The sequence below is a fragment of the Symphodus melops genome (assembly GCF_947650265.1).
Source record: "Symphodus melops genome assembly, chromosome: 15".
Classification (NCBI taxonomy): Eukaryota; Metazoa; Chordata; class Actinopteri; order Labriformes; family Labridae; genus Symphodus; species Symphodus melops.
In genome coordinates, this window is record NC_136705.1 from 3,157,189 (window position 1) to 3,174,144 (window position 16,956).

Here is a 16,956-nt window from a genome sequence, read left to right on the forward strand (position 1 = left end):
ACACAGACACTTTCATTAAAAAGCACCATGCTACATTATTCCAGGGAGTAACAATGGAGCACAATGTATTACAGGGAGATCAGATGGGGGTTTCTTTTCACTTTGTAAGTTAGCAGTGAGTCATTTGTTGAAGTCCAGGGACGATCTCCAGCTGTGCACTTGTGTGTCACTCCTGGTTCTGTGGGGACCTTGGCTTTAAGTTCTGGAAATGTGATCGACTCACGTTTAATTTGGTGATAAAATGAAGATATCAACTGAAATGGGAAGGAAATCGAATCATTTTCACGTTTCGATGACGTTGTCAACTTCTGATTGCTCTGGTTGCACATTGCTAACTGTCACACTGCAAACATGGAACAGATTGTAGAGTAGGCCCGCTGACCTGATGGGAACTTGACCACATTGCGGGGACGAGAGCTTATCGTGCCCTCGGGTCTCATGGTAGATTAATCTGACCCCGACTGGTATTTACGGCAGCTGGATGGTTGAAGTGAGACGAGGGCAAAATAAACGACAGTGAATTCCTTCTTTCCCACCCCTGGGACTTAAACCGTTTTCTGGTGCACTATAAAAAAAACAACATCTAATGAAATCATTAAACTGATATCATGGAGTCAGAAGATCAGTAGTTGATGGCTTGTGCTCAATCTTTAGTGAGGGGCAGAATGTGATTGCATGCCAGATTGAATAAAGGGCTTACCCAACTCACAAACAAGAGTGTTTGGGTGCGCCCATGAAAAGGTCACTGACCTATTTCAGAACCCTTTTCCCAACCTCCATCAAGCTGCGATCATCAGAGAGAAGAATTTATGAACCGAAACACGAGGCCTGACATTGCATTCAATTGGTCTATCATATTAATTTGACTAAATTCTTGTTTTTTAATGTTTTTAAAGTATACTGAAGTTTTCTCCTCTATTAAAATGTCATGTAATATATATGTGTGTGTGCGTGTGTGTGTGTGTGTGTGTGTCCTCATTTACCCTTGACAGGTAAAGGTCGTTGTCCAGCTTTGACTGATGGTTCATTGTAGTGTCTGTCACAGTGCTGTAAAGTTTGTCCACATCCTCCTCCCCTTCTGCTCCTCTCTCCTCCACCCGTCCTCACCCTTTTCACTCCTCTTCTTTGAGTCACCTATACGGCCAACGTTTCATCTCGTTCCTTCATGCCATATAGAGCTCCATTCTTGTCCAAAAACGCTCATAAAAAAACGCTATGAGCCTTCACATTCGATGACATGTTCTTTGATTTCCGTGAACAAAAGCTGCACACTGCAGTGTTTTTATTTTTGACTCATGCTGAAGCTAAATTTACCCACTAATAGAGTGTATGCACCTGAAAATAGTCACCAAAGAATGCACTACTTCCTTCTATTTTCGTCATTACTAAAAAGCGACAAAGGCTCACAGATGTTTCCGAGAAAGGATTTAGCCCTTTGGTATAAATAGATACACTCATGGCTCATTTTAAAAGATGAACAGTACGTGTCTGATAGGAACCAAAGGGCCACACTACAGAGTTCACCCCTAATGGTCTTTTCTTTGGATCCGTTTCCACAACGTTGAGGTTTCAGTGATTAATATCTACTTCCAAGAATTTTCCTCTCGTGAAATTTTAAGCTGTCTAGAACACTCGGCTGCACCTGAACTCAGTTTGCGTGTTGTTCTAGGGATCACATGGACATGAATTCTTCTCTTTCTGTGTGTGAGTATGCACACGTCACGTATGTTCAATGTATGTTTTGTGCCTCTAACTTGAGAAGCTTTGAGACGGCTCGTGAAGCACCATAAAATAAAATAAAAAAGTGGGCGATCAGGCGATGTCGTCAACAGCGCCTTTCTGAAAAGATGAAAGATTTTCAACTTGAGCGCTCGAGGACAAAAAAAAAAAAAAGAAAAGCTGGGCGCTTCTTTATTTCTCCAGACGGCCGCTTTCTGCTGCGAACTCTCTCTACTCGTTTAAAAACCATCGAAAAAAGACTCACAGGACACAGGGCCTAAGACTACTCTTGCATATTGAGTTAGTGTGTATTTAGCCAATTAGAGGCAGAATAGGAAGGATCATCCCTTCACCATCCTAGGATGAAAATTGCAGCATACTACTGAATATTGTAATGGAGACTGCAGTGCACCTCTGGTTTCAGAGGCTGAGGCTGGACAGGGCTGAAATGAGGGTTATCTCCTGAACGTTCTTATTCACAGTGACAGATGGGGCTGTGCTTCTAAAAGTTTGAATGCACAGACAAACTAAAATGTTATCTTAGAAAAATCTCATTTACGCTTCAGAGTTTCTTATTCCAAAAAAACCACAAACAAACAAACAAACAACAGACGCATTGTTGTTGAAAGATGGTAGATTTCCAAGATGCCCTCATTCACAGTGAAGCTCTGGAGCTGTTGTCTGTATTTGGGATTTTTACTAGTTTGCATTTCTTTTATGTAATCCAATTTAATCGGGACATTCTCGCAGACAATGCTTCGGCTTCTTTCCGCATGCGGAGTCCGAGCGCAGAGCTTGTTAGTGCCGCACAGCTTCATGATGAGACACTTTATGTTAATGATGTTTTCTGCAGTGAATCATGGGCCGTTTGTTTAAAATATGTAAGTATGCCCCCACATAGACACACGCTGGTTTGTTTTTATGTCTTCCAAGAGTGAAGTTTCTGTGCACAAGAAGGAGACGCTTTTATTCTCACTTTGCTTTAACCTTGTGTCTTACTGCATTTGAATATGGATATCTTCCTGCTTTTTCTTAATGAGCTCGCTTTCTGTTTGTCCTCCATACTGTACATTTCCTTCTGATCTCTCTCTCTCTCTCCCTGTCGAACGGCCTCTTTTCTCCGCCCTGTCTTGTTCTCATAACAATCCCCCCCTCATACATATCCTGGCGCTGATATTTGATGTGATAAAGGCTTTTTCTTTTTCTCACCGTCAACAGAGAATCTGATGGTTTGTTGTGGTTGGCTGACTTGCAGAGACGTACTTGATATATTTCCTGCTCCTTGTTGTTTGCTTCGACACAACGTCCTACTTTGTTTGTTACAAAACACACGCACACACACGCACACACACGCTCACACAGACTCAAAGCAAACGCACCCCCATTTGTGTTGGATTGTCCGTAAACTACCTGGCTTCTGTTGACTGACGAGGTCGGATCTGGTTCTTAGTTTAGCTTGTTGTTAAGTGATAACAACATCACACATCCTGTAAGAGAAACAGCATTTTGGGATGTGATCCAAAACATAATGGGCCGACAGATGGTGGGCTGGATGCAAAATCTTAGTGTTTTCTAATTTCAGTGACAGTCTCTGTGCTTTAACTCTAAAAACATGTTTTTTTAAAGTTTATAAAATACTTAAGGTTTTAGTTGAAACATGCTTCTATGCATAGCTCATCTTGTGAAGGGGAGATGGCATGGGTGAAAAATTAACTCATGACTAACGGCAACCGTCCGTCAATTAACGATCCACGGCACACTGTCGTCTGCCAACGGAAGGGGAAAGAAGAGAGGAGACAGATAAAGAGGAACAGGAAAAGAGGTCAACACATAACGTAAGATAAAGCAGAGCCACTAAGACCACACCTCAATCAGTCAGTCATTATCTTAAGCGTTTTCTTAAACGCTGCACAAAAGAGCAATGTGGGAAAACATGCAGGAAGGATTCTCTAATCTCTTCACTTCCTTTCTTAAGCTGAGACATTAACTTCAAACAGGAACGGTCACAAAGGTCAACGTGTGATGTCATCAGGTGGACGGTCACAAAGGTCAGTGTGTGATGTCATCAGGTGGACGGTCACAAAGGTCAGTGTGTGATGTCATCAGGTGGACATGACTGTGGACTCGTCAGCTGAGCTGTCTGAGAGTTTGTTAAAGTGACATGAGACATACGCAGCCGAGTCCTTCTTTTACATCCCTGAGACTACAGGGAGACGCTCTACGGTGAGCCCGAAGGGACAAAATAACGCTCTCTTAATTGCAGTAAAGAAATATGTATGCACTAATTGCCTGCTTTAATTACAGTTAATAGTGATTAATTGCCCTAACCTGCTCTCACATGTAACTGTTCACACGCCTCTTTTTTAATCATGATGAGCGAGTAGACCAAACAGGAACACAAGTGGACCTAAAGTGAATAATGTGCTATGAGGTCAGGAAAGTACAAACATTCAGCAAAAAGGAAGCTGGCAAGAGAAGAAGGGGCGTCAGAACTGGAACGTAAAGGTTTTTAAAATAATCGTCAAACCTGATGAACCCAATGACAGAACGACGATAAAGACAGGAGAGTAATAGGATGTAGTGAGGGATGCTTCTTGTATTAAGTGTAGTTACATCCAAGCCAATAAGGATTTATTCAACCTAATACCAATAAAAGCTATTTTGGATGAAGGCCACCTATCATCAACAGTAGTGCCTTTAAAATAACAAGTCAACACAAATAATCTTAATAAGAAGCAAAACAGAACCCTTCATCTTCACGTTGAATCTCAAAGCTTCAGAAAAAAGTGAATTAAGAAGAAAGATGCCACATTGAAACGAGACGATGTGGGAGATTGTTTTCTCATTTTTTAAACAACCAGACTCCAAAGACAAAACAAGTAAAATGATCTTACAGGATGTGGGAGTTGATTTTCTGTTCCTGCTTTAATCATTACTTCGGTTTTTCTTTGCCAGGCAAATCTTTCGTTTGAAAAAAAATATTTTGGATCCAAACCAACTAAAGTATCACAATAACACAACAAGCCAAACCGATTGAGACAGCGGTCCCAGCAACACCTGTGGGTCCTGTGGGTCAGCGGTAGGAGACCATTGTTTCGGTCTTCAAATTATTTTATCTCGAGAGCTTAGAAATCATTTTTAACCCCAAAATGTCAAAAAGGTGTTTGCATATCTGAAACCCAATCAACCCTGCCGGTTCTAGATGGATCCATGACACTACGCTACCTTTTTAAAAACACATTTAACACAATAACCACACAAAGACGCAGCAGTTGACCAGCAGCACCAGAGTCCTGTGAGGTAAAATGACTGTCTCTACTGGAGTAGAGAGAGTGGGGAATGGCATGTAGGAAAGGAGCCACAGGTCGGACCTAAACCTGGGCCGCCCGCCTCAGAGGACCTCACCCTCTGTATGTGGGGCGCATGCACTCGCCACTAGGGCTCCAAGCGCCATCCTGGGTCTGGAGGTTTTTAAGAGACATATGTAACATTTGTTTCTGGTTTAAAAAAGATGCTACGATAACAACTTCAACTTTCAACTGTGGAGGTTTTAGTTCAGCTTAATTCTTCTTGAACAAGCCTGTAGGACAGGTTAATGGTTCAATAAAGAAACCTGCAGATCAGTCCCACTGGCTCGATATAACGAGCGTACGGTCTGTATATTAGTCTATCTTAACAGAACCAGCAGTTGGGACAGTCACAGTGTGAGTGGTGGATCAGGAAGCAAATCCTGCCGAGCTGCAGCAGCAGGTGACCTCACCCTGACCTTTGGCTATCCCAGGAAGTGTGTGCTTGTGCACTTAACTTCATCAGCAGTGTGTGTGTGTGTGTGTGTGTGGGCAGGTGTTAACATTTCCTCACTGGGTCCTTAGGGTCTCTGAAGGGTTCTTATTTAGTTTGAACCGATGAACACCAAGAGCAATGTGGACTAAACGACTGGATGTAGGTCTTTTTTTTTTCTGGCCTCAACTGCTGGGATTTGTAGTTTTTTAAAGGCTGAGCTGATGGGGGAGGAGGCTGAATCACTGACCCCTAGTCTGTAAGTAAACTGGTCCTGCAGTCAGAGAAAATGATACAGCATGCTTCAAATGCTCTACTCCGTTTGACTGATGGTTAAATGACGGAGCTGTGATTTACTGCAAGGACATCAGAGCTGGGTTTACAACTTGTAGTCCAACAAGTCTCAGCTAGCTCAGCTAGCTTTTCCTTACATTGTGAAAAAACTGTGCATAAAGTGTTTTAGATATTTTGCTAGATGCATATCTGGACTTTTAGACAGCCTCTTTATTGAAATGTTGCTAATGAAATATTGAAACACATAAGGTAGCTTCTTTTTCTTGCAGTTCTTGAGTAGTTTATATTACTCTTTCTATTTTTGTATCTAACTTAGATTGATGTGTCTGAATTGGACATTAATCACTAGATGGACTTTATTTTCTGCCTTTCAGTGGGCACCAGAGAGCACCAAACCAAATTCCTCTAAATTGTAGCTTGAAGTGTGGACACAAGGGGTCTCCCCTTCGTGGTTATTCAAGCACGATTATGGAATTACTTGGAGTCTATACCCGAGTCTCTTCACTCTTCCTCTCCTCACTTTATTTCTTCTTCTCTATCTCCTCTCCATTTTGTTTCCTAGCTCCGTACTGTTCTCTCCTGCTTCCTTTTATCCTAGTCATAGTTCCTTAACGCTGGTATTTATCATCCATCACTGTTTTTACTTGCATTTCTTATGCTGCCAGTTTTTTTAATGCTTATGAAAGGATGCATAGACAGAATATGTAAGACAATCTTATTAAGTGCCTTGTTTAAATTATTATACTTTTTTTTTTTTTTAGACACCTGCCTGCTCAAGTGAGAATCAGGAAAAAGCAGCATGACTAAATCAAATAAGAATACCCAGTGTGTCCTCTCAGCCCGTCAGCTCCTTTCTGGTCTGTTTCCCCTCTATTTGCTCCCTCCTCAATCTCCATAGTGTGAAATCCAATTAATCAACATACTGTAACGCCTTAGATAAAACCAATACTCTTCTCCTTTCTTTCCCACATCGATCTGAGGAGTTTCTTGAGTCGGCAAGGCGGCCTGAAACACAAGCACACACACACCAAAAAGTCTACTGCACCAACACACAAACAATTCAGAGAGAGTGGTGATATCGACTGGACTTAATGCAACGATTGTCTCCTTCATCCTCTGGTTTCCCTTCACTTCGGCTTTGATTTGTTGATGTATTTATTTATTCATGCAATGAAAAACTGTAGTTCAATTTCATTATTATTTGTTATTTCTTCACTCTTTAATTTGTGCAGTTGAATCATCATTTTGTGTGTCCACTCCTTTGATCAAAACTGAACTCGACTACTGATAACATGTCTGATCCTGGTCGTCTTTTCATTCTGTCACTTTACACTACAGCTTCTGTCGGTGTGACCTGCGGTGTAAAAGGGCTTTGAGCAGTCAGAAAAGTAGCAAAGTGTTATTCAAACCCAAGTCCATTTATCCTTTACCTATGGCACCATCATGAGCCTAAAGTAACTGGTTGTAACTTGCTTGTCTTTGATTAGCATTTAAAATTGAGAGAAGTGTTACAAATTAGCTTTCCACAGGATGAACCCTGCTATTTTATTAAGCTAGCTTCCTCTGGATTTTCAGCTATCAAAAAGTGCAGCTCTTCATTTATTTATTTTTTTATCCAAATGTGGTTGTTTTTTTGGTCTCCTGATGTTTGCTTATCAGGAGTTTTTGACGTTATTGAGACAATGTATTTTGTCTTAGTGATGAATAGCAGTGCATTTTAGCTTCAGTCATCGATTTAGCATCTGGATGCGTTTGATCACATTTGTCAATTTCACCATCTTTTTTATGTAGTAATGTCTGCTCAATGTTGTCATTTTTTAAAATCCTTTAACGAGCTTAGAAATCAATCTTTCACTAATAATATTCTCTGTTTTCATGCTACTTTAAATAAATAACGTTAGGCTGCTGGTTTAGCTTAGTCCGTTTAGCGCAGACGCACTATTACCGAGGCTACGTTTCTTGTCCCACTTGTTGCAGGCAGCCTGTTCAGTTCTGGTCAGTGACTATTCTTGCATTTCCTTCTTTCTTGCTTTTTTTTTTTTTTGTCTCTGATGTCATACCATTAATAAGTAGTCTGTTAGCACGTTTCTTCACTAATTCCATTGATTCAGTCGATTTCCACTGTGTCTTCCAATGCGTGTGTCACTTTCATGTGATTTAACCCTCAACCTTTTAATGCAGGTACAGTTGGTCTGACTAACATTAAGATCCATTTTTGAGGTTCCTATAATCTGCACTGATAAAATAGGCACACGTCCGACATTTTAGAGACATAGCTACAACGGAGACTTTTGATAATAAGGGTAAATGTTAGCATGCTAACACCTTTAACTAAGCTTTGGACCATGCTAACTATTACCTGTAATATATCAAAAACTTCACCATGTCATTGTTTTCATTTCAATATGGAGACATTAGCATTTAGCTAAGCTAGAGTCATGGTTGTGCATAAGTGCAGCTTCATATGGACACTAACACATCTATACTTGAGGGTAAAAACCCCCGTCACATCTTGGAAACAAACATTATAATTAAGTTTATGTAAGTGTCAACATATCTCCCATACTTTCTGTCTCTCATATTTATTTTGCTTGCACTCGCATGGATGCTCTTCTTCTTGTCTTTCTTCTGCTGCACCTCTTGAGTTTCCCCGCCGGGGATGAATAAAGAATTATCTTCTGTTAACCTGAGAATACAATCATCTCATATTCATGTTTCCCTCCTGCTCTTTTTTCTCACAGAGGTATCCAGCAGCAGTTGTCCAGCTACAGGGAGACGGTGATCCGGCAGGCCTCGGTGGCGGCGAGCTCGGCCGTTCACCGGGATGACGCGCCAACCTGCGGCATCTGCCACAAGACTAAGTTTGCAGATGGCTGTGGGAGCCTGTGCTCGTACTGCAAGACCAAGTTCTGTGCCCGCTGTGGGGGGAGGGTCTCTCTACGATCAAATACGGTAATCCATCCTAAAGTTTTCCCCTCAAACTTCCACTGGTGCTCTTTTGACGTGTTGAAGTTAATATGGAGTCACAAACTGACAAAAAGTCTTTCAAGTATTAAACCAGTCACAAACTGATAAACTATGCAAAATAATGTCTGTTGAATCATAAAAAAGATGTGTTAAAATGAGCTTTAGGGTAATGCTTTCACCTCTGATAAGTCATCTTATATTATGTTGTTACTTTACATTAATTATTCATTATTATTAATTATTTATTATTCATTTTATTTATTTTTACTGGCTCGTTTTATGATCTTTTGTTGTTAGCAGGAAATGAAAATGTTCCTCTTTGTTGCAGTTTATTTATCATAGACCTTTCTATTTCTTCTCATGCTAAAATAAGCACGAGTTGGAGCGAGTTATTGCCAAAGAAAAATGACAGACACTTTTTATTTTCATTTTGTTTTTGAGATTTGAATTGTAGTCATGTGAAAGATTTAGTTGAAGCCACCTTGAGGAAAGTTAAACTTTCTGTAAAAGATGAATACTTGGGTGTATTTTTAGGCTTTATGTGCCTTTACTGGAGAGATCGTCTTGAATATTCTGCTTAAATACTTCATTTTAACACATTATTTCACAGAGTCTGAACTTGCTGTGTTTTATGAATTGGTCTTAAAGGAAAGATTTCGCCTTGTGTCCGCTCTCTTTTAAAGCACATACAGCTGTTCTAGTGGACGTCCAATCAACGTACAGCAGGGCCTCAGGTGTTGGCGCTCAGGTGGAGGTGTTGAGCCGTGTTTGAAAAGCAAATGTATAGTATGCTCTGAATGTGTGTTGATGTGAGTGTGTGTCTTCATTGTGTGTGTATATGTGAATATGATTGGTGCCTGTGTGTGGGTTTGCCTGTGTGTGTGACCCAGGCAGGAGCTGGTAAAGGTTAATTGGGCATTAGACTGAGCTGTGGACAAAGGGGGGTGGTCTCCTACTCCGTCTCCGTATCCCAGGGGTCCGGAGGTGCCCTATACACACACAGCAGGGTGTAAGTGTGTGTGTGTGTGTGTGTGTGTGTGTGCGTGTGTGTGTGTTGGCATCGCAAGTCTTCCACTGAAATAAGTGACGTCCCCTCTCCCACTCTCTCCCCCGCCCTTGCATCACCAGGGTGACATTTAATGACCCCACACACGCACAAACACACACACTCTGAAGCACACCCTAATGACTAACATGGGGAGAGTTCAGCTAAGGGGTCCTGGGTGCTGTGTTGGGTGGGCGGCAGCTGCATTCAATGAGAGAAGGTCTTTGAAAGGTGAATTTTGCTACTGTGAAAAACACACAGAAAAAAAACAACCTTTCATGTCTTATTTTGAACATATGAATACGTTGTGATGTTGAGAAAAACTTTCAGTTTCAGCTCAGCGTAGAAAAAAGTAACAGCGGCACATGAATTTGTTAACTCATATAACGGTCTCTTTTCAGATGTTAACTTTTTAAATACATTCAATGGGGATGCACTGAGTGTGAATATAGATAACAAATCTGACATGCTTAAAATACATAAAATCAATTGGGTTAGTGTTAAGTAAAAAAAAAGAAATCTGAGCATGTTGTTTGACATTTTTGTTGTTTTTCTCATTTCAATAATTTCAATCATCTGAATACATGTTCTCACTTCTTTTTAAAACACAGTGTGGGTTACATATTAATGGAGCTTTCTTTTGACAAGTTTACATTATTCTTGCAATGATTGGTACTGATGACAGATTTTGATCCCGAGGGAAATTGGAAGCATCCAGTAGCAGCTTACAAAGACATGCAAGACACAAAACATCTGCAAATGTGATCAAAGTCTTCTCCTGCTGCTCTTTACACTCTTCCATTTGTGTCAGTGAATTGAAGAATAACATTCACTGGCTAATGGCTCCAACATTAGAAAAAAATTCAGAGAAATGCATACCTTTACCCGCGAACATCCACTTTGTGAAAACTGAATCAAAGCACAACCTTTGCTGTAATTTTCAGACATGTCGCCAGACACCCAGTGCTCGACCAGTGGCAAATCCTTATATCATAGGGATGACTTCTTTATGCCGTCATCTTTCCCGTGTTCGTGCTCTTAAGTGAGCATTACAGATGATATTGGTGTTGTTGAACTTTGGACGACCCCTGCTTTCAGGAACACTGAAGGAACACTGAAGGTGTTAGCATGCTAACATAACACTGTTTGCCACCCATGTCCAAGTCTGCTTGTCATTTTAGCATTTCATTTTCATTCTGTGTAAAATTGGTACAATGTGCAAACATTAGGAAATGTACTGTTTGCTGCTGGCGTGCCAAATCCTGCAAAGAGAGACAACTCTCAATAAACTTTATCTACTCGGTTCTAGTTTCTTGCTAGTTTCTTGCTAAGCTAGGCTAACACAGACTCTTGATACCCAGCCTGATATTCAACTTTCAACTTCATTGGACACCAAATAGCAGAGTCACAGAGTCTGCCAAGATTGACGTTTACAATAAGACGAGTGGAATGAGATGTTACCAATCAATCAATCAATCAATCAATCTTTATTTGTATAGCCAATTCATCAATGCTATCTTAAAGAGGCTTTACAGAAGAGATGGTGAAATACCTTTTCCTTTGTTATATAATCTACAAAGACCCCACACTAATCCATCATGAGCACTTAGCAACATTTAGCGAAGTTACAGTGGGAAGAAAAAAAAACACACGGGAGAAAGAAGGAGAAGGATGGAGACAAACAGAGCAACAACAACAGCAATGAATAAGATCGATTTAAAGCCACAATATCAGTAATAACGGTAATAGTATGATTAGCAGTAAAAGCTAAGATGTAACCGCTTAACTCCTTCAGAAATGTCAACATGTATTCATTTTCTTTTATTTAACTTGATGACGTAGATCAAAGTTTCCACCTCGTGTTGAGGACAGTAAAAAGGTTGATCACTGAATCAATATATGGCCAGATAACGATGGATCTTAACTTCATCTTAAGTTGCCTTATTTATCCAAGTTTCATATAACAGACTTTGTTTGTCAGGCAAAAGGACTCGTTGGAAATGTTTACTTAAAAATGGAAGAACATTGTTTTCTATGAAGTCTCTGTAGGGTCATTACCATGATATCATCTTTTTCTCACATTCTCTCTGTCTTTCTTTTTATTTTACATAAATGGCTGACTTGGCTGCAGGAGGACAAAGTGGTGAGTGCTGTGTTTTCTCTTTTTTTTTTCTTCTCCAGACCACATAATTCTGCCTGCAACCTGCAAGACAATCCTACTTTACGGGTTCAGTTTCAATGTATGTTTGTGTGTCTTCAGTCCCTTTTTCTTTTTTTTGTACCAAATCCATGTGTCCATCATTACTACAGGAGGCACGGGGTTTTATCAGGAGTAGCAGCGGCTGCAGTGATTTCACTGGAAACTGCTTCGTGCTACAACTGAACTAAAACCATCTTTTCATCTGTTTTTCTTTTTGCATACCTTCTAATATTCCTGCACCATCCAGCATGCACTACATGTAGAGAAACAGCCTTGACTTTGGAGGTTGGCCACGAAGACAAAGCAGTACAGCATGGACAATTTTTAGATCTCGCAAGTGAGAAGTTACCGTGTGGGAGGAGGTGGCTGCGTGCCAACACAGAGAGGATGTGTAAAAGGACAGATAAGGAACATGGTCTTTAAACAGACATTTAAGATACTAAAATCTACTGCTGGGTGATTTTTAACTGGTTGTCAAACAGACTCAATTTAATACTAATTCCTCTTTCGCTGTTTTCACGTGCACACTTCCGAACAGCTTGCTACTGAAGTCATACTCAGTTGCTTATTCACACGCCCCTCACCAAACGGTAAAGGGACGATATCTCAGGACTCGATGTACAAAACAATGTTTTCTATGATATCAACGCTTTGTCTAATTGGATGTATTCATGGTTTCAAGTAACGAGTGGAAAAGATAATGTTATTGTGTGTGGGTCATGCATGTTGTGTGACTTTTTGTGTGTATGGCCGCTCATCCTTTTTTTGGAAACTTTGTAAACTGTGTCTTTGCCAGGGAAACGGTTGAATACGAGATGTTCAATATCAGGGGGCTGGAGATGAAATAAAAAAACAATAATGTCCCCTGAAGTACTATGTTCAGTTGAGAAGGATGTATAAATGCACACCTGCTCGGCCACCCGATCTCACATGTGTCTTCTGCTCTGTGACACTTAAGTTTTGACTATGTTGGCGTGCTCCATTGCTCCAAAGACGACCCCCTCCTCGGCCATGTAGCATATGGTTAAACAAGAGTTAAGCAGCATCATCGGATATGAGGGGCTCCCGGCGGGCATGCCTTTTAACACCTTCCTCTGCTTGTGTAGTTGTGTCAGGTTTAGAACCTTACTTGGCCTTGGCTGGCTTCCCTCAGGGCGGCTGCCAAACCGGCACTTTGATGAGACTTGGCTGTGCTCGAGCAACACGGCTGTCCGAGAGTGCTTTGGTGTGCTGTACATAGCAGACTCATTCCCTCGCTAAAGCGCCGTACAACAATCACTGGCTCGAAAGAGGAGCGTTTTGGCAGAATGGCCGCCTTATGTAGCGCTGGCTGTATAGCTGGACAGCAGACCCAGTTTGAATTACAGTTTGACATGGATTCATTTAATTACTTGGGGATTGATTAATCTTGCCTGGCACAGGCATCCGGAAGTTACTGTGCCCTGCTTTTTCCACTCCACTCAACTAAACACTCAAAGTTAAAGTGAAAGTGTTGGCAAGGTGGATCCTGGGCCTGAAGGACAGGTAGCCTTTAAGTGTGTTGTATTGTCAAATTGAATGTTTGCTAAGGAGTTACTCTGAGAATGGCTCTGTACCCACACATCCTGCATGGAGCGGCTGTTCATGAAAACAGACACTTTTTCTGATTAGCGATTGTGAACGTACTTAAGTTGCCACATAAATTAGATATATGAACCCCATAAAGGGCAGACTATGGGTCCTTTAATTGACGGTAACTCTACCTCTGTCCATGGTGCTGAAATCATGCTTCACAACATGCACAGGCAAACTAAATAAGAGGAGGTTATTCTGAAAACAGTGATGTAAAAAAACTTTTTCAAAGGGTTTGTAGTGACCTGCAGTGTGTCAAAAAGGTGTGGATCTTTTGGGAAGTTATTTTTTTGTTTGTTTTTATCATCAGGATTTAAAAAAAAATCTTTTTACGAGATTAACTCGAGCCCATTAGCCCATCAATCTATCTTTATCAATTTGTCCTACGCCAACTCATATCAATTGTTGTCCAAAGACACAAATAGACTGACATATGCATCTTTGAGCTCAGTTTTTCTTTACCTGCACATTTTCCCTGTTTTAAAAATCGACCTTGCATGTCTATGCATTACCACACAGGATTCCCAAAAACAAATCCACTGCGTTCTTTTTTTTTTGAGGTCTTAACCAATTCAACGCTTCCTCTCTCCGCTGTCCATGGTGCTGAAAACAGACTCCACAATACGCTCAAGCAAACTAAATGATCCAGGCAATAAACCAAAAATATTGGCATGTACAAGGAAGTTACTTTCCTCACTGACACTATCTGTCTTCTGGTGTAGTTACCAAAACACTTTTTCAACTCTTATCCGAAAAGCGTTTTTTTTTTCCAACTCTAGATCTTCATTTTTCTTATACTAAAAGACGTCTCTATTCACTGACTGATTTTATTATTGATAAAGAAAAACAAGTGACTCTATCATTCTTTTTTAAGCCTCTAACTGTGACTGCTGGGTAGATGTCAGGTAAAGTAAGTCACAGAACCTTTTTTAAATCTGCCACAACAAAGATAATAATTAATAAGACCATTAAAAGCACGTTAAAAAAAACAAAAAACAAACAAACCCAAAACTAGTTACCCATGTGAAGCACTACACCATCAAGAGATAAGAATTATTGCTAGGTCAACGGGAGTCACCAAAATCAACATTAATCGAAAATTCCCCACAGGAGCTTTAAAGCAACAATAATGTAGGAATTTGTGCTTTCGAATGTGCTTTGGCGCCCACCAAAGGTCTCCAAGTGCTACTGCAATGTTGTAAATCATAGAGAGCGGTTTTGCTTCTGACCTTCATCTGTCACCGTCTTCCCATTCTATCAAACATTATAGAGACGGGCTAACTGCAGAAAAGCAGCACCCGCTTCTCGCCAAAGTATCGCGGCCCGCTATCAAACATACGTTCTTCAGTGAGAGCGTGGCGATCCGTGCACACGAGAGAGACTCTACTCTGCCTTTTGTTGTACTATGAGATGAACTTTGAAAAGATGTAAAGTTACATATTGTTGCTTTAAATACAGCACCTGTTTGTCTTTCTGTTGTCTGAATGTAAGCGATGGAGAGAGAAACATCCAGTTTTGATCACGATTTGCAGTGTGGTGTGCGTGCAGCCTCACGTGTTGTGCTAACGATATCCGAGGCTCATTATCGGCAGTGATGGCCGAGCGCTATAGTGCAGAGACGAGCGTGTGTGTCGTTGTACCGAAGCCAAGTGTTTCTCACAGAGAGGGCCATTTTTGAAGTCTTGATTCGTCCTCTCAGGGGACGCTAAAGAGGAGTGTTGTGTGTTACTTTGTTTCTCTCACACATTGACACACACACACACACACACACCCAGTCACACATGCTCACTAACACCTCTCCCGCTCTCTAATTGTAAAGTCCAAGGCTGTATTTCTGTGGGGCGATCTTTATGTGGCTATAACTCTGACTGCTCGACACTGGTAGATTGCTGTTTTTAGAGCAATTCTGATTCAGAATTACAGGCACGGCTGCTTGATTTGCCCATGTTTTCATCCCACTGCTGCTGTTAACCATAGATGTAAGGTTGGTTTTATAAATATACTCTCTGCTGTTTAAAAGAAGAAGCTTTTCCTCCTCTACATGAGACATAGAGGACGCTGGTTAGAGCCTGTTTGAAACGATGTCTGGAGTTGAAGGAGTGGGCGGAGGGGATGTGGATACTTTTAATATTTTCTGATTACTTCATGATACATTTAGGGCTGCAACTAAGACTTCAGTTCATTATTGCATCTTATGTGATGCGTTTTTCTGTGCCGTGTCTGAACTGTTTCAGCCTCTGGTTTGTTGAGTTTTTCACTTGAGCTGTGACTTTAATTCTGAAGTTGTCTTTGTGTACCTGTCATATCTTATTTCATGCTGCAGATCTAATTTCCCTCTGGAAAAAAATAAAGTTGAAGTTAAGTTGCTCTTCCATAATTGTTCATTTGACCCTGATGGTCAACAGTCTTTGCTAAATGAACATCATGCTGTAGAAGAAGACTTATGATTGGTTTAAACAGAGTTGCCCCCTGCTGGCAGAACAACAAGAATGCGGCAGTTCTACATTGGCTTAGCTATTTGTTCAATATTATTTGTTGGTTTTTTATGCCTTTTTATGGAATCGGAAAAGAGAGCTGGGATTGATGGAGAGTTCAAAGTTAAATCTTTGCTGCCCAAACTTGGGCGCACGACCTTTCCCCAAGGCCGACCTGCCCCACATCGGCTTCCATTGTGAAACCCAAAAGTCTACTTCTCATAGTCCACAGGTTTAGGAGTCTGAGCAGAGGCACCTCCTCTCTGAGCCTTTGTTTCAGGTCAAAGTGAAGTTTTCCTCCTTACCTCACAGTCTTTCTTTCCTACATTAAGACATTTGTTAGACAGTATGAGACTCAGCAAGTTCAGTCATCACGTTGGTTCAATAATGTTGCTGTAATTCAGGGATGGTTGTGCATCACAGCCTGCCCTGGAGTAGGTGTTTATAACCTCAGAGACAAGTCTGAGTGATGCCTGTGTAGATTTCCTCCAAGCATCAAATACATTTTCTTTTTTTGGGAAGGGGGGGGGGGGACTAAACACAGATTTGTTGGGCAGGAGGAACACTCGTTAAATCTGACATGAAACCTCTTAACAGCTGCTGCTACAAAAGTTAGTCTTGCACCCTCTGAGAAAAATGAGCTTTCAAATAAAGTCAGGAATAGCTAAAAATTTTAAAAAAAAAATCCTACTATGTGTCTGATACTTGTGGAAATGTATATTTATTGATCTAAGCCTACAAGGAATTATGGCTCTGTGCTTCTTTGTGTCGAGCTACAGCGCAGTAGAAAAGCCGGAGCGATGTGTCATCTGCTGTTAACACCACAGCGCCTCATGATTACTATTGATTGCTAGTCTCGCTAGCTG

The 16,956-nt window shown here is 40.9% G+C and overlaps 1 protein-coding gene across 9 annotated transcripts in view; it reads left to right on the forward strand.

Moving 5' to 3' along the window:
* Positions 1 to 16,956, forward strand: part of rims1a (regulating synaptic membrane exocytosis 1a) — a 92,965-nt gene that overhangs the window by 20,128 nt on the left and 55,881 nt on the right. For all 9 annotated transcript variants that reach the window (XM_079362408.1, XM_079362402.1, XM_079362400.1 and 6 more), the window contains exons 3-4: positions 8,535 to 8,745; positions 11,937 to 11,948. In XM_079362408.1, coding sequence (XP_079218534.1) covers positions 8,535 to 8,745; positions 11,937 to 11,948 — 223 coding nt within the window. The remainder of the gene's footprint in view (positions 1 to 8,534; positions 8,746 to 11,936; positions 11,949 to 16,956) is intronic.